The sequence below is a fragment of the Oculina patagonica genome, chromosome 6 (genome assembly GCF_052425735.1).
Source record: "Oculina patagonica isolate OP01 chromosome 6, crgOcupat, whole genome shotgun sequence".
Classification (NCBI taxonomy): Eukaryota; Metazoa; Cnidaria; class Anthozoa; order Scleractinia; family Oculinidae; genus Oculina; species Oculina patagonica.
Genome location: NC_135763.1, coordinates 19,254,143 through 19,279,549, shown reverse-complemented (window position 1 = coordinate 19,279,549; position 25,407 = coordinate 19,254,143). Strand labels below are relative to the sequence as shown.

General features: G+C 37.4%; 1 protein-coding gene and 1 long non-coding RNA gene across 2 annotated transcripts; one reads left to right on the top strand and one right to left on the bottom strand.

The window, feature by feature from the left end:
* Positions 1–1,311: 1,311 nt before the first annotated feature.
* LOC144657550 (uncharacterized) lies at positions 1,312–4,260 on the top strand. Its single transcript, XR_013571553.1, has 3 exons — positions 1,312–1,367; positions 3,388–3,540; positions 3,937–4,260. It is a non-coding gene; the product is annotated as an uncharacterized LOC144657550 (long non-coding RNA).
* Positions 4,261–6,579: 2,319 nt separating this feature from the next.
* LOC144657478 (uncharacterized) lies at positions 6,580–15,638 on the bottom strand. Its single transcript, XM_078517820.1, has 2 exons — positions 15,559–15,638; positions 6,580–9,524 (listed from the first exon to the last, which is right to left on the bottom strand). Exon 2 carries the CDS (start codon positions 9,505–9,507, stop codon positions 7,843–7,845), a length of 1,665 nt encoding a protein of 554 aa, XP_078373946.1. The 5' UTR covers positions 9,508–9,524; positions 15,559–15,638; the 3' UTR covers positions 6,580–7,842.
* Positions 15,639–25,407: the final 9,769 nt, after the last annotated feature.

Below are 25,407 nucleotides of genomic sequence, written 5' to 3'. Positions count from 1 at the left end.
GTTTCGTTGGTCCCGACGAAAACCTCATACATTTTCTATTAAATTAACCCGCTTAATACGGACACCCGTTAATACGGACAACGGACACTTTTCCGTGTCCCGAGTAACAAACTCTTATACATTTTAAACCCCGCTTTACGGACACTGTTTATCTGTGCACCGACAATTTTCATTGTCGCGATTATTTGCTAACTTGAAGACACTGGACCATAGACCGTGAAAAATGACAGAATTCGAAGAGTTAAACCCATTTTATTTCAAAGAGTAGCTTAATAGCGTGACTTACGGTGTTTGAACCTTGTACTGTTTTCCGGCTGACTCCTCAGTATTCCTATTTAAAAGTTTCACTTTCTTTGCTTAAAGCTTCCGTGCAAAGTAAAGTTAGGGACTCTTTCAAACGAGTTGGTAGAGTTTGAGAACGGTTAGGGTCAGAGTTTTAGTTACAAAGGAAACTTTATAGAAAACGTTCTGTTGTTGCTGAAATACGTATTATTTCTTGTATATAGTAAAGTTGCGACATTTTCAAATTATTTCGCTGTTGAGTTTATTAATAGCTCGAGTGTATCACTAGATTGTAGGTTTTTTGTAAAAACTATAAATTTTAGTCAGAGTTCACAGTTTGCATTTGTTACAGTTACAGTACAATTAAATAACGTTTTGTTGCCGATAAAACATGTATCAGTGACTTTTTTCAGAGACCCCGCTTAATACGGACACCCCGTTAATACGGACAATTTGGCCTGTCCCCTTGGTGTCCGTATTAACGGGGTTCCACTGTAGTCTGATCACGAATGAAACATGTTTCGTTGTGAAAAGTGTTCACACCAGGCAATGCATTGTGTGAATCATGATTGAAACATGATTATTCTGATCATGATTGAAACTACCTCACAAGGTAGTTTCAATCGTGATCGGACTAAACACTTTAAAAGTTGCGGACATGCGGTGAGGAGGCGAGTGCCCAAAAGCTTCAAAATTGAGCCTTCTATTAGCTTCTATGAGACCAAATGTTTATTTAAAATATGGGCTAATGAAGCGATGCAACAGGAGTTATCGAAGATGGGTAGAAAGTTAATTATTTGGCAGAACATCGCCATGAAAGTTAGCAACGGCGGATATAAGCGCACAGCATTGCAATGAATACAAACTTCACATAAAATTCTTCTTTCCGATGATAACGCAAATACTGACAATACTGTCTCCTTGCTAAACGCTTGAAAGCCCTGCTCCATTCAAGGGCTTAAAAAAAGACAGAAAGACAAAGATTTAATGGAAACTTTATTGTAATTTCCACCTATATTTTTCAGTTAAAGTGAACAAGACTTATTAAAGAACCGTAAAACCACATCAGATAAATTACACACCAGGTATGAAACGTGTTTATGTGAACTGAATACAATAACAAGCATGTTTAGGTGAAACAAGTTTCGTTGAAACATGTTTATTCTAAACATGATTCGGGTTAAATGTGAACAAAACTTAAGTCCATTCCTCGCTAGGGAAAGATAACTTAAACTTAGTATTTTCATGTTATTGTGCGGTGGTACTAGTTAGTTACAAATCGGGAAGAAAGTTATCTGAAGGCCTAACACCCTGTAGCTGGAACTGTAGAAACAACTAGCTTGTAATAAAGAAGTAAAAGGCTTATGAGTAAACCAGTATGGCAAACCGAAAAATATATTTACAGAGCTTATATGTATTACTCCACAGGTTTTTATTATTCAATCAGAAAAAAAATCACTGTTCAGAACACATGAAGACTTCTCATCATTTTCAATATATATCAGAACGTCCACTTTGCACTTAAATTAATTGGGAAAGCGTATAGTTGGTTTACGCACTTAGCTCACGTGTGACAGTTCATTTTAAGCCTGTCTCTCCTATTCCTCAGATGTTAACTACATGTATGTATCTTTTAGAACATCCAAAGTGTTTTTTGAGACTGATTGAAATCGCTCGCAGTATATAGCTCATATACATCCCGAGAGCCTCCCGAGGGCCTGCTTATCTTTTACAAACAATTGAACCACTTAGTTTTGCTTGTAACAGGAACTTACAAGCGGACCGGCCGTGTAGGTGTAGTCACTGAAGTATTTCTTGTAAGTTAAGACTACGGAATTTGTAAACCTTTGTTTTTCGCTTTACGTACACTATAAATCTACGTGTGCGTGCGTCTCACTCCGATGGTTTTAATTATTATACCAGAGGAAACTTCTGCTCAGAATACATCAGGGACCTTTCATCATTTTCAATTTATATGTTAATTTTGTAGCGTTATCAGAACGGGTACTTTGCAATTGGATTATTCGGGAGATTCCGCACTCAGTTAACGTATGACAGCATTTTAAAACAAAAACCTGCCCTTCTATTGTGCACTTATTTTAAGTATGTGTCTTTTAGAGCATTCAAAGTGGTTTTAGAGATACAGATTGAAATCGCAATGGATATAATTAAAAGCCTTTTACACAACACAACTTAACCGTTCGTTGATGTTACAACGTAGTCAACATGCAACAATTTGATGCACCTTTTAATATTTTTAACTTTAGTCTTTTTATGTTTCAAACATCACCTCATTTTGCCCCAGACCCGAAAAAAAAACCAATTTAAGGCGACAAGCAGACATTTTGTTATTAGAAACTTTGGCTACGTTGTTTAGCCTTTTGCAACCAAAAGACATTTGCAGTAGACCGAAAATTTATTATAAGACAGGCGGTTTAGGCCCGGATTATGTTTTTCCATTTGTTTTGTGGCTGCAGGTGCATGTGCAAAAGCTTTATTGAGCCCCCGGGGGCTTATTTCCTTTCAGTCCTGCCAGCTGAAACAGTTTTTGTTTTTGTAAGAATTTTATCACTTACTGACAATTAAAACATCCGAAGAAGTTTTAAATGGGCGATATCAATCAAACCAGTTAGAATTGCATGGAACAGGGAACTTTCAAGCGGAACGGCCGGGGAGCTACAGTCAGTGAGAAGTGTTTCCTTTTAGTTAGAACTACGGAATTAGTAAGTTAAACCCTCTCACTTCGCTTTATGCACTTAATCTTTGTGTACGTACATCACAAGGTGTTCATTGCGAAAGGAAACTTCTGCTCAGAATACATGAATGACCTTTTGTCATTTTAATATATGTCAGTTATGTATTGTAATCAGAAATTTAATTATATGGGAAGGATTATGATTGGTTTCTGCACTCAGCTAACGTGTGACAGCATATTGTAAAACAAAAACCCGCCCTTCTGTTGCTCAGTTGCTTATGTATCTTTTAGAGCATTCAAAGTGGTTTTAGTGGCCATTAAAATCGCTCGCAGTAAGTATGTCACGCTTTTTTAAAAATAGTTTTTCAGAGCTTTGATCTGGATTATAACGAACTCAGGTCTTCTTTCAGAACAACTTCAAGCAAGCAGACTACTACGACTATTGCCATGAGTTGGTTCAAGTTCTTCGTTGTGTGTGTCTTGCTGGTATGTTTGATGGAACCGTGCTTCGTGGTGGCACAGCGTCGACGAGTAGGAGGCAAAAGACTAAGAGGTGGAGAAAGGTTTGTAGACATTTCATTCCTTTTTGTCATGATGTCCCGAAGGGTTCTTTAGCAAGTCCGCATTATATTTCGTCGCAGACTCTCCCACTCAATTTACTCCTCCCGCTTTAAGAGTAATGCAAGTAGTTGAGGTGTAGATAGCAGCAGCTACAATTGGAAAGGTTCCGCTGTTCTAGCTTGTATGAAACTTGCCCCACTGAGGCCGATTGTTTGGCATACACGGTTTTAATTCTCTTCGCCCTGAAAGTGGCCGTAATTAATAATTGTCTTTCTCATTTGGAGAATAAGAGCCAATATAAAGCTTAGCCCCTCTGTGAATGGATATTGAACGTGTGATTATGCAACGTTTGTAGTTAATTTGATTTGGTGATGAAAAGGGCCATCTTTATTCCACAGATTCAAGAGAGAAGTTGGAAAGGAAGCCGCCGATAAGCTCAACACCAGGGATAAAAGGTCTCTGTTAATGCTAGAGAAACGTCGAGCACATAAAGGGCTGAATGCTAACATAGGACAGAATTAGAGTGAAAAACGATAAAAAAAACTGCATCAAGCTATGATCTGAGCGATTGCGATCGGTTATGCTTCACTTATCAATTTCATGTGATTTCTTGTATGTGGAACGAATAGACTAGACATTTACATATAACGAATAGCTTTCAGAGTCAGTCAACTGATAGTTGTTTGTGAGCAGATTATTAAATAAAAGGTTAGTAGCAATGGCGTTTGTTTTCTAAGGCTTTTTTGGAAACCCTCAAATCCAATTTTTTCTATGCAAACTTATGGCAATGGTGCGCCTATATCAATAACTCTCTGCTTAATTAAATCGTATATAAATAAAAGGTATAATTAGGATTCAGTTACACAAGACAAGTTTGCCGATCATGCGAACAGTCATAAAGTATTTGCTAGTTCTCTAAATACTATAAGATGCTTAAAAACCCAATCAAATATTCAAACATCAGCACTTACATTAGTAGCGGAGTAGGAGTAGGAACACAACCAATCAGAAGGCACGGCCAAGTTAAAGAATTTGCATAGGTACATTATTTTACCAAGTGAGGTATTAAGTAGTTATGGAAACCGCATTTTCGTACGGATAAATTCGTCAGCTAATTACAAAAAAACAAAATTACGTTTAAGTTAACAATTATTTACCGAAGTGGAGGTAAATATCCTCCACATTCACCGACACTGAGGTGAATAATTGTTTGAGTATATACCACACAAGTCGAATAACTAGCGGAACAAAACATCATATTCGGTAAACAAAGCGACACGCGAAGGCAATTTGTTTCTCTTTAGCTACTCGGAGGTAAATAGTACTTTGCTAATCACCTCCGATCGCGAGTTAACCAATCAGCGCGCGCGAAAAGCACTATTCACTTGTTTATACTAAAGTAAGATATTTCTATAAAATAAATAGCTGCTTTCCACAAATGCCTTAGTGCTTGCTTGATCAAGTCTTTCAAAGAATTCGAAACCTTTCTAAACTTTTTATCCACACTTCCAAGAAGACGTAAACCCACGCACTAAACTCAAACTTTTGTTTAACTTTTTATTCACACTTGCAAAGACACGAACCGACGCTTAGAACTCGAAACCTTGCTAAACTTTTATTCACACTTGAAAAGAAAGAAACGCGCTTTTAACTCGAAACAATCCTTAACCTTTTTTCACTCTTTCTCACCTTTATGCAACCGTCGCCCCAACCCGTCCCCCGCGCCGTCGCTATTTGCACAGAACAAAACCCAGCTACTAGTATCACCCTCCCGGGGAGAATTTGTCTTTCCTTCAATCTTTCCGAGCGTTTAAATTTCCCGCTCGTATGCTAATCGAAAACTTCGACAAATCCGTCGTGTATTCTGAAGCTGTTGCGCTATTGTTCCAAAATGGCTATATAGGGTCATTTTTTGATTTTATAACAAAGCCTTTTGTTATCAATGTTGAAACGCATTTCTTGATACGTTAAATTGCCTAAGGGACTCTGCTTGCATGTCTTACTTTATGAGGAAGACTGTTTATTAAATGGCGCCACTGTAGCTAAAGCTATCTTTGTAATAGTAAGTGCTCGGTAATGAACATTGAGATTATTTTTAGAGCCCATTAGGTTGTTTGCGTTTTTTCGTTTTTTTTAGATCTAAAACATAAATAGCCTGGAGCCAACCCGTGTAGAGAGTCACCTGGTCACACTTTCATTTGGTTCTTTTTTTGCTGTAAAATAAAGATTCAAGCCTTTTTTTTCTAGTTGTGGCAATAAACTTTACCCACTCACTATCACTTTTCACTTGGTTAGTTTTCCTTTCTTTTCCAGGGGACACATGACCGTGTATAAGCGTTCAATGGTTATTTATCAGCATGACCTTATTGTCAGCAGTTTTCATAACCCTGAACCAATGACTTCTTCTTGCAATTGGGTGCTCTTTAATATGTGATTCGGTGCTACAAACACCGCTACGGCTAGCTTCAACTGAGATAATTGATTGGAATCCTGTTGGGTTAATATCAGTTCTTATTTCAATACCGATAAAGGCATGAATTGCCTCAAGTGCTAATTAGGGACAGGAACTTTAGCTACTTCCTTTCTGAATGGGATTGTAGTCACATCACACGTCACCCCTCTGTACACGGGTTACACTATGGTAACCTGTAGGATATGGTATTAGGGTAGGGTAAAAAGTCGCATGTGACTCATGTTCATTCTGAGATGATGAAAAGAAACTCTGAGCTAGCAGCAGCCAGCCATAGTCTCAATAAGGTGATGTTATAGTAGACGATTTCTAAAAGATGATCATTACCTCAGTGATTACCTTGAACAATCCTATGCAATAAACGCGTACACAGAGTTTTCCGATTTAGCGGAAAATTCACTTTTACCGCCTATTTAAAGTGAATAAATTGTAACGGTCTCACTTTAATTGCCTTGGTTTTTTTTTTGTTCAATTTCGCTTCAAATTAAATAAAGCAGTCTTAATGACAGCCGTGGAGCCGTAAACAAGTACAATGTAAGCCCTTGCTTCGTTCGACCACAAGCCGTGTAGTCTCCAGAAATGCTTTTGCTTCGGATCATCCCGTAAATCTTAACTGTTGTCACAATTTCCAGGATATATAGACGACTTTAGAGGAGATTATTCGAGGAAAATCTTGGAAAGAAAACTCTCTCGCTCGCTTTCCTCGTGTGTTTCATTCAACTCAAGAAGTGAACACCGCGCCACAAATTTTCCCGCCTCCTTATACTATCACTTCGTTTACTTCAAAATAAAATGTCCAGTCGATTTAAACTTAAAGAAGTATTTAATAAAAACAATTATTCCATTCGCCCTTGTTGGATACGAGTCGTTATAGCCAACTCGGCGCTTCGCGCGTCGTTGGCTATTGACTACCTCGTATCCAACGCGGGCTCATAGAATAATTGTTAAATAACCTTTGATCTGCTCTCCCATTTAGGAAAGAGGGACCCTGGAAATGAGGTTGGAGAATAATTTATTCCTGATTGACATGTGCTGAATGCATTTATAGGACCTTTTTGTCAGCACCGTTAAATACACTAAATTAATTGTTTAATATCAGAATGGAGTGAGTGAGCAAGTGAGTGCAGTCGAGAGGCATTTAATATAATACCTCATTACCATGAGGTAAAACGGGGAACCACTTTTCATTTTGGCTTATGTTCGCGGGAGGTATGAGAAATCAGGATTTAACTGTATAATAAAACCGTTTACTTTAACGACAAAAAAATAAGCGCTGGTTCCTCCCAAAAGACGCGAGGAAAATGCCCCTGGTATCAGAAGAGCTTACTAGAAAAGAAAACCTTTTGCTAGCTGACAAGTGGAGAGCGAAATCAATGGTCATCAGACAACTTGCAATATTAGTTGCTCCTGTTTAACAAAAAGTAGGAAGTACTGGACTTAATTGCCTGTCCTGCCAAACAAGCAACAAATAAGCTGTGGGTGAGATATGAACGTCTAGAGATTAACCAATAACTTAACATAAAATGGTTACCAATACCCTTGCAAATAAACTATCGTTTCTAGGGAGCAACCATTTTCAGTAAAGAGATTTTCCACGGCGAAATATTGGCACTCCCAAACAATAAAAATGTTTTCAATAGAACAGAAATTGTCCCCCATACCGGCGAGAGAAACTGAATTTATTATTTGGGTACTGCAAATTAGAAAAATTAAATAAGCACTTTGATGTCACATGTATTATATATATTAGGTATTATAGTCTTTACTATTGTCAAAATCTTTGACACTTTGTGTTGCTTTCCGAATACTTTATCCCAGAATGCACAACTGTTTATCAGCAAATTTCTTGTTTGATTTCTTTAAGATTACCTAAAAGTTCAGAGATACTGAAAGCATCGTTGGTATCTTCCTCGTTCTTACAAATCTCCTCCCTGCCGTGTGATATTCTGACATGTCGTTTTAGTGTAACTGCGCATGTAAAGCACTTGCAACATTGGTTGCATTTGAAAGGCTGCTCTCCTGGCTCGGTTACTACTTTATGTTTCATTTGACTTTCTGCCAGACTCAAGCACTTGCCGCAATGGATGCATTCAAAGGATCTTTTATCCCGATTGAAATCATTATGTCGCTTACGTTTCTCAGATCCACTAAAACAGCTTCCAGTGTGTATTGTATAATGTACTTCTAGCCGTCTTGACTCTTTGAAAGACATGCCACACTGGTCGCATTCAAAGCCCTTCTCTTCTTTCTGAGCTACATTTTCGCCACTATGCTGCTGTAGACTGTTTGTGCGATTAGCGGACTGATTGCTTTCGAAAGACTTTTCTTCTCTCTTAATTTTTTCTTGTCGCTTTAGGGTCCCTGTCCCACAAAAACTTTTTCCACCTTGCGTGATTTTAGAAAGGTTATCTCCTGGGTGTCTTTTCAGTTTATGTAGCTTTAGATAACTTGACAGCCTAAAACACTTGCCACACTGGTTGCACTCAAAATGCTTCTCTCCTGTGTGTGTTCTTTTATGCTCCGTTAGATGATGTGCCTGATTAAAACGTTTGCCACACTGGCTGCATTCAAAAGGCTTCTCTCCTGTGTGTGTACGTTTATGCTGCTTTAGATTTCCTGAATGACTGAAATGTTTGCCACACTGGTCGCATTCAAAAGGCCACTCTCCTGTGTGTGTTGCTGTATGTTGCTTTAGCTGTCGTTGCGTACCGAAACACTTATCACACTGGTTGCACTCATAAGGCTTCTCTCCTGTGTGTGTTCTTTTATGATACCTTAGATTTTCTGCCTGACTAAAACGTTTCCCACACTGGTTGCACTCAAAAGGCTTCTCTCCGGTGTGTGTTCTTTTGTGCTCCGTTAGATGATGTGCCTGATTAAAACGTTTGCCACACTGGCTGCATTCAAAAGGCTTCTCTCCTGTGTGTGTACGTTTATGCCTCTTTAGATTTCCTGAATGACTGAAATGTTTCTCACACTGGTCGCATTTAAAAGGCCACTCTCCTGTGTGCGTTGCTGTATGTTGCTTTAGCTGTTGTTGCGTACCAAAACACTTATCACACTGGTTGCACTCATAAGGCTTCTCTCCTGTGTGTGTTCTTTTATGATACCTTAGATGTTCTGCCTGACTAAAACGTTTCCCCGCTTGGCGCCCTTCACACTGGTTGCACTCAAAAGGCTTCTCTCCTGTGTGTGTTCTTTTATGTCGCTTTAAAAGGCTCGGCGCACTGAAACACTTGCCACACTGCTTGCATTTAAAAGGCTTTTCTCCCGAGTGTGTTGTTTTATGCTCCTTAAAATGTTTCCCATACTGGTCACATTCTAAACGTTTTTCTCCTCTGTGTTTTTTCACATGATTCTGTAGTTGTTCAATTTTGCCAAACACCTCAAAACACTGTTCACATTTAAAAGAATTAGCCTCTGAAGAAGTATTTGTCTTCTTTTCCAGACTGTCAGTTTGACTGTGTGACGTATCGTGCGTCTTGTGATTACCATCCATATAGCTAACTTTGAACTCTGCAAAGGAAATGAAAAAAGTGAGTTTTACGGGGGAATATAACTGATACAGGAAACCATTACACTCAACGAAAAGATAAGTAATGAACGACATAAATGCTCGTTGAAAGTGTCATTAAAACCCCTATAAGATCTTGAAGTGGCCCACCACAAAAGGGTATATTTACATGTAAAAACAAACACACAAATATAAGCTAGACTTTAAAGAAGATAAAAACATTACAAGAGAGTATACTTTCACTATGAATAATATTTTAAAGATAACATGCCTAAAATGATCTAAACTATCAGCATAGTATGAGCTCACAAGTTAACGAGACAATAACACTCGCGTAATTTTAGTTAGGGGACCCGGCTAAATAGGGATGACCTCATGGTGCTCCTTTTCAAATAATGTTTGAATAAAGTATTATTATTGCACAAGCAAGTTTCTCGCGTACTCGTGTGCTTGCCCACTCAACTGAGCATGAGGGACAGTTCATATTCTACTGTATCGTACACGTGCTTTCAGTGGCATGAAACAATAAGGAGTATTTCTTCTTCCCCCTGCCTGGATGGGTTGCCATCGCAGCCAGGATTACCTCTCTTTTAATTCAACAAGTACCACCCGAAGTGGAGAGAGGCAATGTGTGAGTGAAGTGTCTAGCACAAGAACACAACACAGTGATTCTAACCTGGGCTAGAATCTAGACTGTTTGATAAAGACTCTCTTACCATTTTTTTTTTTATTTTCATTTTTTTTGGGGGGGAGGGGGTGGGCACCATGCCTTTCTATTAATTACCTTATTATAGGAAATTAACGCTCGTGTTAATTAAGGTATTGGAAATTAACGCGACTCAAATTAACGCGAAGCGAAGGAAAAATTACTTTCAAATAAAGGAAATTAACGCCACAAAAGGGGCTTAAATTTCAAAATGAAGGAAATTAACGCGACCAAACAAAGAAACGGAACTTGTAGAGACAACAGGAACAAATTTATTGAAACGCACTATTAAAAAGTTAAACGAGTCTCACTAAGTAACTTCGAGCGTTCTTTTCAGCGCCAACGATACTTTTCAAAACGTAAACTGTTAATAAGTGAACACAAATGTTTGTGAAAATGTTGTCCCTAAACGTAGGGATTCAGCGAAGAAAGTTCGCCATCGCGGGCGTTGTTGTCGACACTATGAGCGTGGTTGTCCAGTGGAGTGATGCAAAAGAGAACAGAGGAAGTCTCGTATAAATCCACCAAGAAAGATTACGTTGATTGTGAACACTCTGTCAAAAACCATCTTGGTCGAAATCCAAGAAGCAGATGGGTATGTTTCTGACAGCGACAGTCACGAAAAAGCCGAAATATTGTAAACGATTTACAAAACGATTCGCGAAATAAAAATCTACTGTTTCCTAGTTGTCAAAAATGTTTGGAGTGTATTAAAATTCGGGACAAAAATAATGGAAATTAACGTCGTGGAAATTAACGCTCCACTAAATTTAAGGGCGCGGAAATTAACGTTCACAGAAATTAACGCGACTTTAATAGAAAATTCGCGTTAATTTCATGATGCGTTAATTTCCTATAATAAGGTAGTAGTTTTCACCTTTGGCCCTTAATTGATTGTTGATAAGTCTTCAAATTACAGCTATAATGACAGCTATCAGGTCAACCAATGATGCAACTAAATCTTAGAATACTCGGTATAAACATATTTCGAATTTGCATCTAATTGTATCTTTTACAACATTTTTTGACTCTGATTGGTTCTGAACTTACCTATTTGTCATGTAATTGGTGCGCGATCATGTGGATGTCCAATTATAGGTATGCGGTTTGAACAACTTCAAATTGGATAGTTGTTATTGGACACAACAATAACAACTTTATTCAAACCCAAAAAATTTGCAAAAATGCGTTATAATAAAATGCCATTCACACATCAATCACATGCATTCAATGTCGGTTCAGTTTCTGCTGTTATCATATGGCTTGTACAACCAATTGAATTTTATAACTTTGACTTTCAGTAATAAATTAGTCATAGTCCATATTCGTATTCTCGGTATTGGACTGGAACTAGCTTGCAATGGAGGCTACATGGTTCACATGACTTTCTGAGGTTTCGTTTCAAGTATCAGTCAAATCCAAATGAACAAACATTACCGAAAGAGACAAAACAGTTTATGCTTGATCCAATTGATGAAGAAAGATGCTTAACGACACAGTGCCTCTAACACACACAGCAGTAAAGCACTGTCTGGCGAACCCAGACAAAGATATTTAAATATGCCATCTGTGATGATACAAAGTACACAGCATCAAGCAGGGCTCAGCATCACAAATATTACTCGCAGTCATCAAGTAATCAACATATCTCTTAATGTTTCAGACCTTGACTTAAAGCATATCTTGCAAATGGAAATGATTCAAATCAAACCCCACAAACCAAACATTAAGCAGACAAACTGCAGGAAACTGTGCAGAACCCATGACCTGTACACATTTGCTATGCCGTAATATAACACAGTAAAATAAACATTTTCGAAAGTCTCCAATGATATCTTAAAAGAAGGGCAAATCACTAACGTGCTTGCCAGAGCAAAACTTTGAAATCCACACACATGTTGCAAATAAAAGCTTGACAGTAGGGAGTCACGGTATGTAAAACGATTCTCATTAGCTTACATGTACGTCATTTGCACTTTGCTGGTATAAGGGAAGTATGTGATTGGTCTGTTCAGTTGAACTTAAACAAACCACAAACACAATGGGAAAGAAATGTTGTTTAGATGTCAGCAGCCATTTCTCTGGGGGGGGGGGGAGCATTACCTGACAATCCAAATAATGGCTGCGAAGGAGACTAGTCATTCCCATACTACTATCCCCATTTCCAGTCAGAATATTGAACAAACAAACTGAATGGAAGTTGCTTTTGTTAATTTTATTACTTAACAAGTTCACAAGTTATTCCGTCAGCTGCCATTCCTTAATCGCTTATTTCTTTGGTTTCTGTTAACATGTTCTGTTCTCCAATTTGATTTAAAGTTCTCTTTAACTTTCTGCTTTCATCCTTGTTTATTCTTTCATTTGTAAAATCAATTTATTTTCTATGCCCAAAAGTTAATTTCATAAAGGTATTGCTAGTCAATTGTTAATTCATAGCTGTTACTATGACAGACTGTTCCTGAAATATCTGAATTTTAGATTTTTCAATTGTGTTTGATTTAGTTCATCACACTCTCTCACACAAAGTTTTGGGTTCGATTGTGTTTGTTTGATTATCAAACTAACTGTACTCAATCATTTGATTAAGTTTGATTGAGTTTGATTAAGTTTGATTACTGAACAGCTCGATTAGTAACGTCGGCATTTAAAAAAATATTTTAGGTACAGACCGTAATTTTACAATCAAATTGTAAGTGCATGCCAGAACATTTAAGAACCAGTGAATGCAGGAAGCAATTTTATTTATACCATAACCGAGAGAATTTTTGCACGCTGATTGGTCCAAAGTTATGGTCCATGAGAGTATAGACCATGAAAGTGATGCATATGTCAGATCACGCCACGCACATGCACATGCACGGGCTAGAAATGTGGAAGTTTGGTTTTCATGAATGAAAGCGAATTTTATCTTGTTTTGATTGAATCAAGTATGCATTTGTTTTTGGAATTCAGGATTGGACTTCTACTCAGGTGATTTTTTGAAAGAAAATTTACTAGGCATTTGAATTTTTTGTTTAACTGAGAAGAACAGTGTTAGCGAACCAGAAGCGGACTCAGCGAACTGTTGACATTCAGTGAACGAGCGATAACAAGATCTTCAGAAGGAGAAATCATCTTGCTAGCTTCTAGCGATAGGCACACACTCGACGAGAGAATAAAAGGTAACTAAAATTGTTATTGTTTGAATTCTTGTTCATCTTCTTTTGTATCATTGTCGTTTTTAAGTGTCGGGAATCATTACGTTTCCCCAGCAAAGTTTCTTCACGGTCAGGCATCGCTTTTGATAAATACTTGTTCGAGCTTGTTATGGGATAAAACAAATCGACCACATTTTTTCATGGTCTACACTCTTATAGATCCAGATATTTCCAGGATTGAACGCTAATGAGATGCATGTTCCTCATGACAGGCATTACAAAGTGTCCTTATTAATAAAAATTCACCAAAACACACCAAATTTTGTCAAATATGAAGTAATATGGAAGTGTCAAATAACACAGTCAAACATGAAGTATAGTTAAATCCCGATAACTCGAACCCTCAGTAACTCGAACTCCCGATATCTCGAACCTTTTTCGATTTCCCTTGAAGGTTCGAGTAATCGGGATTCGACTGTACTCATTAAACAATACCTGCGTTCAATCCTGGACATACCGTATTTATTCGGCTATAAGGCGAGCGATTTTTTTCACCAAATCTTACAGAAAACTGGTCAAAACTCAACCAAATTGGGGGTTCGGCTTATAGCCGAGTATTTCCGCCGAAAAAAAATTCCGTAGTACTAGAAAAGAGTTGAATTTGAATAAATTATTCATCTATAAGCCGAGCGATCATCGGTAAAGAAAATTAACAAGCATTTGTAATTAATTCTTGTTCATTACCTTTTATTTAAGTGGCAGCTCCTAAAAAGCCATTTGGTTTAGTGAAGAAACGTTAAGAATGAAGTTTTTATTCGTCTTTTCTTCGCTATTTACTAGTAGGCTGGAACTGCGGTCGTCCATCGGCTCGCTCTGGAATATTATTTTGTCGGTGTGCGTGATCGTCTTTTGAACGGTTGAGATCATTCGAAATCTTGCATGTATTGAACAATTTCCTCGCAATCTCTTCCACAAGTAAATTTGCCTGAGAATGTTTCTTTTCCTTCAGCTTTTTAAAAGTTTTATGCAGAATCACCGCTTCAAAAGAAGAAAGAAAGAATCGATTGTTTTGACTTGCTTTGGCGACGTCAGAAACTGACCAATCAGAAGCGGCTTTTCCCACGCGCTTGGCAAACATTGTAACACGATCTATCAGAAAGCGGCTGGCTGGATGTAATATTTTTGTTCAAAACTACAAACTTTTAATACCACGACTTCTCTGCTAAAAGAAACCACTTCAAAAAAGTTTGATTGGATTCAGAATACTCAACAAATACCGACAACAGCACGGCGTTTCGTGTTGATAACATCTAAAGTTCATCCGCTTGATCTGCTCGCTGGCGACTTGTGAATATTTTGCAACGAACTGAACAGTATTCATCCCGTATTCTCTGGCGATTTTGCAATTGTTTTGAACGGTCTCTACCTCAGGAACAACTTTCATCGGAAGGTTTAGTTGTTTGAAAACTAGTAGCTTTTGGTATGATGATCGATAACCACATTCAGAAGAATGCGTGATTGTTTGAGATGGGATTCTAAACTCAGGTGAATTTTTTGTCACGCGTATGTACGGTTCTAAATAAATTCACCTTTTATTAGTAATTTCTTTTGTTGTTTTTTCAATTGCACACATGTAGTTGTGATTTAACAAATTTATATGTTGATTTGCTGCACGTGGATTGTTTTGTATCTTGAAGGAAAACTGGGTCTCGGCTTATAGCCGAGTGTTTTGGGTTTATTTTTTGTCAGACTCGAACTGGTTCTGAAAACCGAAAGTTTAGGGTCTCGGCTTATAGCCGGGGTCGGCTTATAGCCGAATAAATACGGTAAGTGTATAGATCATAGAAATGACGCCATAAAATGTCCAAAACTTTGCAGTGAAACAACTAGCCTAACGGCTTGTGGTTCCACTTGAGTTTTGAACATTTTCTGACGTCATTTCTATGGTCTATAAGAGTGCAGACCATAAAAAATATGGTCGATTTGTTAATTCTATGCATTATATATAAAAGTGACAGTTTTCTCGACTGAGATAATGGGTGATAAGATGTTGCATCTTTGCAACCAAGACACTCTAGATCTTCTCTGCAATAATTATCAGAAATGCTTTCAATCATATGCCTCGATTTTCGTCGACTTGCATCATTAAAAGAAAGTTAAGTCTAGTTCTGAACATAACTATGTATTTCTTACCTTAACTGTAGCAATCCAGTCAATAAAACGAGAAGCAAAGACTTCAAACCACGATCGGACGTACGACGATGGGAGCCGCCATTGAAAACACTAGTGCCCAGTCTACTCTCCATAAGAAATAAATTTTCCATCAGACTAGTCCTGGACTCGAGACCAAGGATTATTATCAAAAATACAGTGGAGCCCCGTTAATACGGACACCAAGGGGACAGGCCAAATTGTCCGTATTAACGGGGTGTCCGTATTAAGCGAGGTCTCAGCAAAAGTCACGGATACATGTTTTATCGACACAAAGAGGAAAGCAAACGTTTTTACGGCATCAAAACGTTGTTCAATTGTACTGTAACTGTAACACATGCAAACTGTGAACTCTCTGACTAAAAGTAATAGTTTCTACGAAAACCTTACGATCTAGTCAGACACTCGAACTAAACTTTAATAAACTCAACAGCGGAATTATCTGAAAATGTCGCCACTTTAATTTACTATATACAAGAAATAAAACGCATTTTAACAGCAACAGAACGTTTTCTATAAAGTTTCCTTTGTAACTAAAACTCTGACCGTAACCGTTCTTAAACTCTAAACTCGTTTAAAAAAGACGGTAACTTTACTTTGCAGTGAAGCTTTTAGCTTGTGACACAACCAGGCGGACTGAAGATTCGACAAAACCTTTGCAAGTCACGCTATTAAGCTACTATTTGTAATAAAATCGTTTTAGCTCATCGAATTCTGTCATTATTTGACCAAGCAGACTAAGGTCTAATGTCTTCAAGTTACCAAATAATCGCGACAATGAAAATTGACAGTGCACAGATAAACATTGTCCGTAAAGCAGGGTTGACAATGTATGACAGTTTGTTACTCGGGACACGGAAAAGTGTCCGTTTTCCGTATTAACGAGTGTCCGTATTAAGCGGGTTAATTTAAGAAAAACTGTATGAGGTTTTCGTCGGCACCAACGAAACTGTCCGTTATATCGGGGTGTCCGTATTAAGCGGGTGTCCGTAAAGCGGGGTTCCACTGTAACAAATCAGACACGAAGTTAAAAAGATCACCCAAAAACGGTTTCGTTCGAACAAGACATAGTCCCTTTCGCAGCCATTGTTTGAGTTTGCCACGCAACACTCGATCCCCGAGTGGGGAGATGTGTTGCGTGACTACCGAAAACAACAGCTACGAACACCGGCTTTCTGCTACCGGAAGGAAATTATTTTAAACCGAGCTGTCGTACCATTTGTTTCTCATTGTTTTCCGCGCCCTTCTCCTTCTCTTCCCCAGCTTTTTAAACATGGTTAGTAATTAACAGGGTTAGTATATATCAGTTAGCTCGGAGCCAGTCGGAGGTGATTAGTAAAGTACTATTCAACTCCACTTCGGTGAATAATTGTTAATTATTAAATGCTATATACCTATCCTGACCAAATAAGTGGTGAAAGCAAGAAGCCCGGTCGCTGTATGCACCTATCAATGTTAAGCCGCAGGATGGGGAGGCCGGATACAGGCCGGGCATTTGAACTTAGCTGGGGCTTTCTGTTCAAATGCCTAGCCCCAGCGCATTTGTGGATTAAAAATATAACACAAACAGCGGTGATAAACATTTTGAAAAATCGCATTTTTATAAACTTGAAGTTTCGTATGCTAAGCTACCTGATACATTTTCAAAAGTATGACCGTTAAAATTTTGGCAACTATTTATACATTGTTATGAAAGGGGTCTGGAACCGAGACTGAGACAATTGATCGTCAGCAGTAACTTAATATTTACATAAGGTTAATAAAGTAACAACCTCCCACTGCCGACATTGTAGTTCATGAATGTATAAGGTCTCTTTAATCTTGCAGTGGAGGTAAGTTTTGCCTGACGCAAGGATTTCAAAATGATCCCATTTGATGTTATGGCCTGTGGTTTTTATGTGATCAGCAATAGCTGATGGATGGTCGCTTTTAGTGTGCGCGCTGCCTCGTATCAGCAATGAAGACTGTAGAGCGCGCACAAATCTGTGTTAGCCACCTTAAGTTAAATCTATTGAAACAGAACCTGTACAGAGATTTTTGTCAATTTTCTGTTAAATTAGATCACTGGACAAAGTTCAAAGCTCAAACAAGAGTTGTTGATTAACTGAATTTATTTCTGATGATAAAAATTGTGATTTGCTATTTTGTGTATTGCATAGGCGAGAAGATCTCGTGTTAACTCTGTGGCGCGTTAGCAGTTTCGCGGTCTAAACAATGAAAACGCTCAGCGTCGGGGACGGTGTCCTGACTGAGTATCGAAAGTCCTTTTACTTCATTTTAAATTATTTTGTCAAATACCAGGGTCTTAACCAGGTATATGGGATCAGGGATCACAGCCTTGGGATCGGGATCACAGCCTCGGGATCGGGATCATGGACCCGGGATCTCGAGTCACAAGTCATGGGATCCGGATCGGCCAATTAGATGGGATCATAATGGAATCAGGGATCAAATGTTGCCACATTTTGGGGATCAGGAATCAAAATTTAGATCTAAAATTTGGGATCAGCAATGCAAAAATATACCTGGTTACGACCCTGAAATACCACGAGTATATAAATAAACTGTTTAAAAAGACCCTACAGAGCAACAGTGGAACATTTATTTTGGGGAAGAAGTACAGGATTACAAGGATGGAAGTGGATTAGAGTTCATCAAATTTGATTTTGTGAGAGGATGTCAAAAAAAAAAGATTTTTTTTCTTTTTCTTTTTCCGCCACGAAAAAAGAGGACGCAGGTTAATGCGAATTTGGTCCCCCTTGAAAAACTCATATAACGAGTGAAAAAGTAATTATATATAATCAATTTGTTCTACACTAGGGTTCATCAACGAATAAAACCAGGACTAATGTTTAAGTAAAAGGAAGGGACATAATTTCAATGCGAATATAGATGAGTTGAAACGGTACATCTCAGTGTATACCAAAGTTTATCTTAAAGTATGCCATGGGCCGATGGGCGGATTTAGAGGGGGTCTGACGGGGCCGCGGCCTTACCCACTTTTTCCTTAGATTTGTTTTAAAAAATGTAACCAATCGTCTTTCGAGAGTTTGTTGTGGACGTGGGGCAAGGTTGCTGCCTCACCAAAATGGTTTTGGATCTACCCTTGTAAGGGCATCGAATTTGTGTTTTGCTCAACATCCTGTCGCAACGTTTCCCAGACTTAATCAATTGTGATTTTTTTTTTACATGAGCCGAAAGTGTAAAACCAAATTCACAATTGCGTTTTTGTTAGTTTGTTGTGTACCTGATAAAAATCTTAATTAATGATTCCTTAGGTGTTTTTGGTTGAGTGAATTTAACACACGAAAACCCAATAGATACTGGACAATAAGATTTCGATTGGACTCTAATTACATTGTTTTCTTACTGTGATAACTGTTTTAAAACATCGGTGACGATAGACCAAAAAGACCAAGATTTTCAGAAGGTTGAATAGCGCTTTCCACTAAAAAAAAGCACTATCCACTACGCTATCCGCTGCAAAGTGACGGATAGCCTATAACTCCAGTACTCAGAAATAATTTCTGCAAGCCGCTTTCACACATGGCGTTGAGAAGATAAATGATTAAATTAAAATGGCGGTAAATTCCATGCGGAGAGTTCGATTAAAAATATCAAAATGAGCGTGCTTGTTATAATGAATGCTTCATCTCCATCTTGCCAATTTTTCTCGTGCGTTGCTATAGGCACGGTCACTGGATTGAAGCAGACATGCTAGTTTATGCTAATTATTTTTAACAGTTTTTTTCTTCTATTCGATTGATAACTTGTTGCCTGAAGTGGGCGTCCATCTTGGTGACAAAGAAGCGGCAAGCTGACTTCATGAGTGATTGAAATGAGACTGGCGGTTTTGGAAGGCAGCAGTCTGAAACAGGTACAACGAAGTTAAAGACGTTTTAAGCTTAAACTGTTTCGGCAACTGTAGTTATTTAATGGCTGTGTCTTTATTTCTCAGGTTAAGCGTACTTGAGAAGAAAGGAACACGAAGGGAGAAAACAAACTGAAGGCGCCAGAATTTTCGACGTGAGTTTCATATTTTCGTTTGAGTTTCCAGTGTACGGTTCGTCTTGTAAGATTTCTCGTTTATTTCTTCCTTATGTCGCTCGCTGTTGGTTATTTTATCCTCACTTCTGTGTTTGTAATTTTGTTATTTTTAGTTATACCGTGTTGCGTGTGATAAGAGTTTGCGACAACACAAACAGGCTACGAATAATGCGGAACAAAACCACAGGCAGCAAGGTAGGCCCATAAATTTTTCAGAGCTCGTTGGTTTTTTCAGCTTCTCTGATATTCGTTTGCGTGTCCTATGTAGAGTATTCGTTTAACAACAAGATGTAGAAACACCCATTAGCTAAGATTCTTTCACAAAAGTGAACTGCTAGCAAGCTTAATCTTATTCTGCGGAACAAACCTGATACAAATTAGGCAAGCCTAAAAGCGAAGTAAGTTTTTTTCGAAATTTTGAAAAGAAGATTTACTATACAATGCTGAAACTTTCAGTAGCTGTTGATTCATTACTTGCGGAAATTTTGATATATCAATCATGTGTCCCTGATATTTGACGTTGCCACGACAACGTCATAAACACAAGCAGGTCTTGCAAAAAAACTCTTTATTTTTCCAGTTATTTTTAGTCAAAATTGTACGATTTGTTTAATTTTTGCATTCCATAAGCATTCTGGCTTTATTTTGCGTCAATTTCCGTTGTTTTCTAATTTTCTAAGAAAATGGTGAAATCCAAGTTGGCGGAGCCAAGATGGCGGCTATAATGACGTCATAAGACTTCTTTTGTCGTCGCAGCCAACAAAAAAATCTGTCATCTTATAGAGTACGCCACAGGCTTTCTACTTAGTGCAAAAATATTTCGCTGCGCCTTAATTGGACGAAAACTTTTGGGAGGGGGGTATGAGTTTGCTTGTACGTCCGAAGGTTAAGGCCTGTATTAGGGACGGACCATTAGAAAAGTGATGAGGGGGGGGGGGGGGGGGTGGGAAAAAAGCCAAAAAAAAATTCATGCAAGGCGAAATGCCAAGAAAAGTAATTCGTGCAAAGGGGAAGGCAAAAAAAAAAATCATGCAGAGGGAAAGTTCCTATAAGCACTAAAAACACCTGAAATTTTATACTTTATGAGATAGACTTTTCGACAAAATATATCAGGGAAAATGCCGAAAATAGCATTTCCGAGCCTAGAAATTTCAAAATTTTCTGGGGGAGTATGCCCCAAACCCCCTACAAACCGGCGTCTCCAGCGCTCATCTTCTAGTTTCATTAAAGCGCATTACATTAAGCCTTGTTCCCCGTCAAGCACAACATTTCTTCCCATACGCCGATCATTATAGAAAAAATCACCAACATTTGTAAGACATTCGGTATAAATTGCCGTTAACAAGTGCATAGTGTGAAGAAAATAATCAGTATATCATGGTATTTTACAAATATAATGATCAAAGATGGCCTTTAAGGGAGTGGTCAATAAGTGTGTGGGGGAGGGGGTGTTGGCCGGAGTAGAAAGGGGATAGGTCATGTTGTTTTGGTCTTTAACACAGGGGGTGAGTCATTTTAGCGACTTTTTTAAGTCTCTAAATGACTCACAGTTTAAAAACGGTTATAGTTACAAGAAAAAACCCCAGTGGTATTCATCAGTATAAATTGATAAATTTTTTTGACGTGAGCAGTTTCAGATGTATTTCTAGCGATTTCAGACCGCCCAAATAAATAAATTTTCCAGGGAAGCATTCCCCCGGACCCCGCTAGATGACTTGTGATTATAGCATCGCTTTTGATGGGCTCTCTCAAGCCGCCACTTTTACCATTGCACGGATCCAGCCCCCACCAGTCCCTGAAGGATTAAATCATGAATAACATTTTTTTGGGAAATATTTAAACTATTTAGCAAATGATCAACAAAGCAACATTTGTCAAAAGCACGGTATAAATAAACAATACATGACATCCGGTCTAAAAAAACTATTTGTCTAAAAAACGTTTGTCTAAAAAATATACGAGCAGAGGATTACACCCGCCAATAAAATTTCTGCACAAGCAATGCGCGCAAAAAAAAAAATCGTGCAAGCCGAAAATTCCCCCCCCCCCCCCTATCACTTTTCTATTGGTCCGTCCATAAACGAAGCCACGTCTTAAAACTGAAAGCCGTTAATTTAAAGTGCTACTATGATGAATTTTGCATGTTTCCTTTCGTAGCCGTTCAGTACAATATTAACAAGTACTCTATATGAAATGCCATTACCTGTTTTACGACATTTGTTTTCTTTCCAGAGATATTCAAGTTGTTAAAATTTTGTAATTAGCAAAGTAATGACGTCATAGACTCAACCAAATTCTGATCAAATATGAAAAAAGTGATATCTCTGCCAATTTTTATCGGAAGTCTCTGATTCTTTGCAGAAACACCTCAACCTCGTTTCCAGGGTCTATCAAGGGGTGAGGAGAGAGACCTTGGGAACAAGGTTGTCTTTTTTGAAATTTGCCAATGATGCTTAACATGCGTGATCTGGCAAGCATATAGATCAGGCACGTCTTGCCCGGGTTCAATTTTTTCGAGCTGGAAAATTCTATTATATTGAAAACATATTGGTGGGAACTGGAAAAGAGTAAGTTGCCATGGTAACTTAATTTTATTTAAACTATAAGTATGCCCGTCCGGCCCTTTGCCCCTTTGGGCTTTGGCCAAAGGATAAGTATGCCACGTGAAGAAATATAAGTCTGACAAGTTTTATTAGTCTCTGCAGAAAAAAAAAACGAGATAACTCAATTGAAATTGAGTTGAGTTGAGTAGATGACGTCATCAGTCAACTCACTTGCATATTTTACGAATTTTTAAAGCTTAAATATCTCCGGAATTAAAATAGATATTTGGAATCGGAAAACGTCATTTTGAATCTTTTGTTAAACACTCTTTGAAACACCTAAAATTGCAAGAGGTGAAAATTTAATGATAGTAGCACTTTAAGGAAATTTTCGAAAACCTCGTTCATGAAGTACAAATTAGATTTTCCCACTTAAACTTTGCTAAGCAAATTAAATTGTGCTACTGAACAAATTTTGTTACCTCATACGTTTTTTTAAAGAATAATTGTCAATATGGCAGGGAAAAGCTTGCGATGAAATTAGTTAAAAAAAATAAATGTGTCGGAGAAGAAACGAAAATTCTTCTAGTGGCAGTGTACTCCAAAACCACCGAGATGGGAAGTACAAGTATCCACGAAGATCAGTCTCTTTCTCTACATCCAAATAACCGTCCTTCCCTTCAGTTTCATTTGTCCTTCGCTAGATTTTTTTAACTTTCCATGAAGCTGAAAGAGCAAGCAATATTTACGAAAAAATACGATTTAAGTGCCAAGAAAACGCGTCTCCCCCTAATTACGTTATGTTTACTAAACAGATGTATGATGAGTTATTAATCTTGTTACGTTTTGATCACTTCAAAGGAGTGTGATGAGATACTAATGTTATAATCGTATGTTTACTACACAGGTGGATCATGCGACAAGAGTATTCAGCCCACAAGAATAAGACACAATTATGGTAAGTAAAAACGGTGATGTATAATGGTTTTGATGGTACGTTAATGGTTATGTATAATGGTTTTGATGGTACGTTATCTTCTTATGTTATTGTTTGCTCTGCAGATCTATGATGCGTTACTTATCTTCATATTTTATTGTATACTCTACCGATGTATGATGCATTACTAATCTTCTTATGTAATTGTTTGCTCTACTAATCTTTCATGGTAAGTTATCTTCCTATAATATTGTTTACTCTACTGATGAATGATGCGTTACTTATCTTCCTATGTTATTGTTTACTTGCCTGATGAATGATGCGTTACTTATCTTCCTATGTTATTGTTTACTCTACAGATCTATGATGCGTTACTTATCTTCTTATGTCATTGTTAACTCTACCGATCTTTGATGGTAAGTTATCTTCTTATATTATTGTTTACTTGACTGATGAATAAATTGCGTTACTTATCTTCCTATGTTATTGTTTACTTAACTGATGAATGATGCGTTACTTATCTTCCTAAGTTATTGTTTACTCTACTGATGAATGATGCGTTACTTATCTTACTATGTTATTGTTTACTTGCCTGATGAATGATGCGTTACTTATCTTCCTATGTTATTGTTTACTCTGCAGGTCTATGATGCGTTACTAATCTTCTTATGTCATTGTTAACTCTACCGATCTTTGATCGTAAGTTATCTTCTTATATTATTGTTTCATTGACTGATGAATGATGCGTTATCTATCTTCCTATGTTATTGTTTACTTAACTGATGAATGATGCGTTACTTATCTTCCTATGTTATTGTTTACTCCACTGATGAATGATGCGTTACTTATCTCCTTATGTAATTGTTTACTCTACAGATCTATGATGCGCTACTTATCTTTTTATGTTATTGTTTACTCTAAAGATCTATGATGCGTTACTTATCTTCTTATTTCATTGTTAACTCTACAGATCTTTGATGGTAAGTTATGTTCCTTTGTTATTGTTTACTTGATTCATGAATGATGCGTTATCTATCTTCCTATGTTATTGTGTACTTGACTGATGAATGATGCGTTACTTATCTTCCTATGTTATTGATTACTCTACAGATCTATGATGCATTACTTATCTTCTTATAACATTGTTAACTCTACACATCTTTGATGGTAAGTTATGTTCCTATGTTATTGTTTACTTGACTGATAAAAAATGCGTTATTTATCTTCCTATGTTATTGTTTACTCTACTGATGAATGATGCGTTACTTATCTTCCTATGTAATTGTTTACTCTACTGATAAATGATGCGTTACTTATCTTCCTATGTTATTGTTTACTCTACAGATCTATGATGCGTGACTTATCTTCTTATGTCATTGTTAATTCTACAGATCTTTAATGGTAAGTTATCTTCTTTTGCTATTGTTTACTTGACTGATGAATAATGCGTTACTTATCTCGCTATGTTATTGTTTGCTCTACTGATGAATGATGCGTTACTTATCTTCTGTTATTGTTTACTTGACTGATGAATGATGCGTTATCTATCTTCCTATGTTATTGTTTACTTAACTGATGAATGATGCGTTACTTATCTTCCTATGTTATTGATTACTCTACAGATCTATGATGCGTTACTTATCTTCTTATAACATTGTTAACTCTACACATCTTTGATGGTAAGTTATGTTCCTATGTTATTGTTTACTCTACTGATGAATAATGCGTTACTTATCTCCTTATGTAATTGTTTACTCTACAGATCTATGATGCGCTACTTATCTTCTTATGTTATTGTTTACTCTAAAGATCTATGATGCGTTAATTATCTTCTTAATTCATTGTTAACTCTACAGATCTTTGATGGTAAGTTATGTTCCTTTGTTATTGTTTACTTGACTGATGAATGATGCGTTATCTATCTTCCTATGTTATTGTGTACTTGACTGATGAATGATGCGTTACTTATCTTCCTATGTTATTGATTACTCTACAGATCTATGATACGTTACTTATCTTCTTATAACATTGTTAACTCTACACATCTTTGATGGTAAGTTATGTTCCTATGTTATTGTTTACTTGACTGATAAATAATGCGTTATTTATCTTCCTATGTTATTGTTTACTCTACTGATGAACGGTGCGTTACTTATCTTCCTATGTAATTGTTTACTCTACTGATAAATGATGCGTTACTTATCTTCCTATGTTATTGTTTACTCTACACATCTATGATGCGTGACTTATCTTCTTATGTCATTGTTAATTCTACAGATCTTTGATGGTAAGTTATCTTCTTAT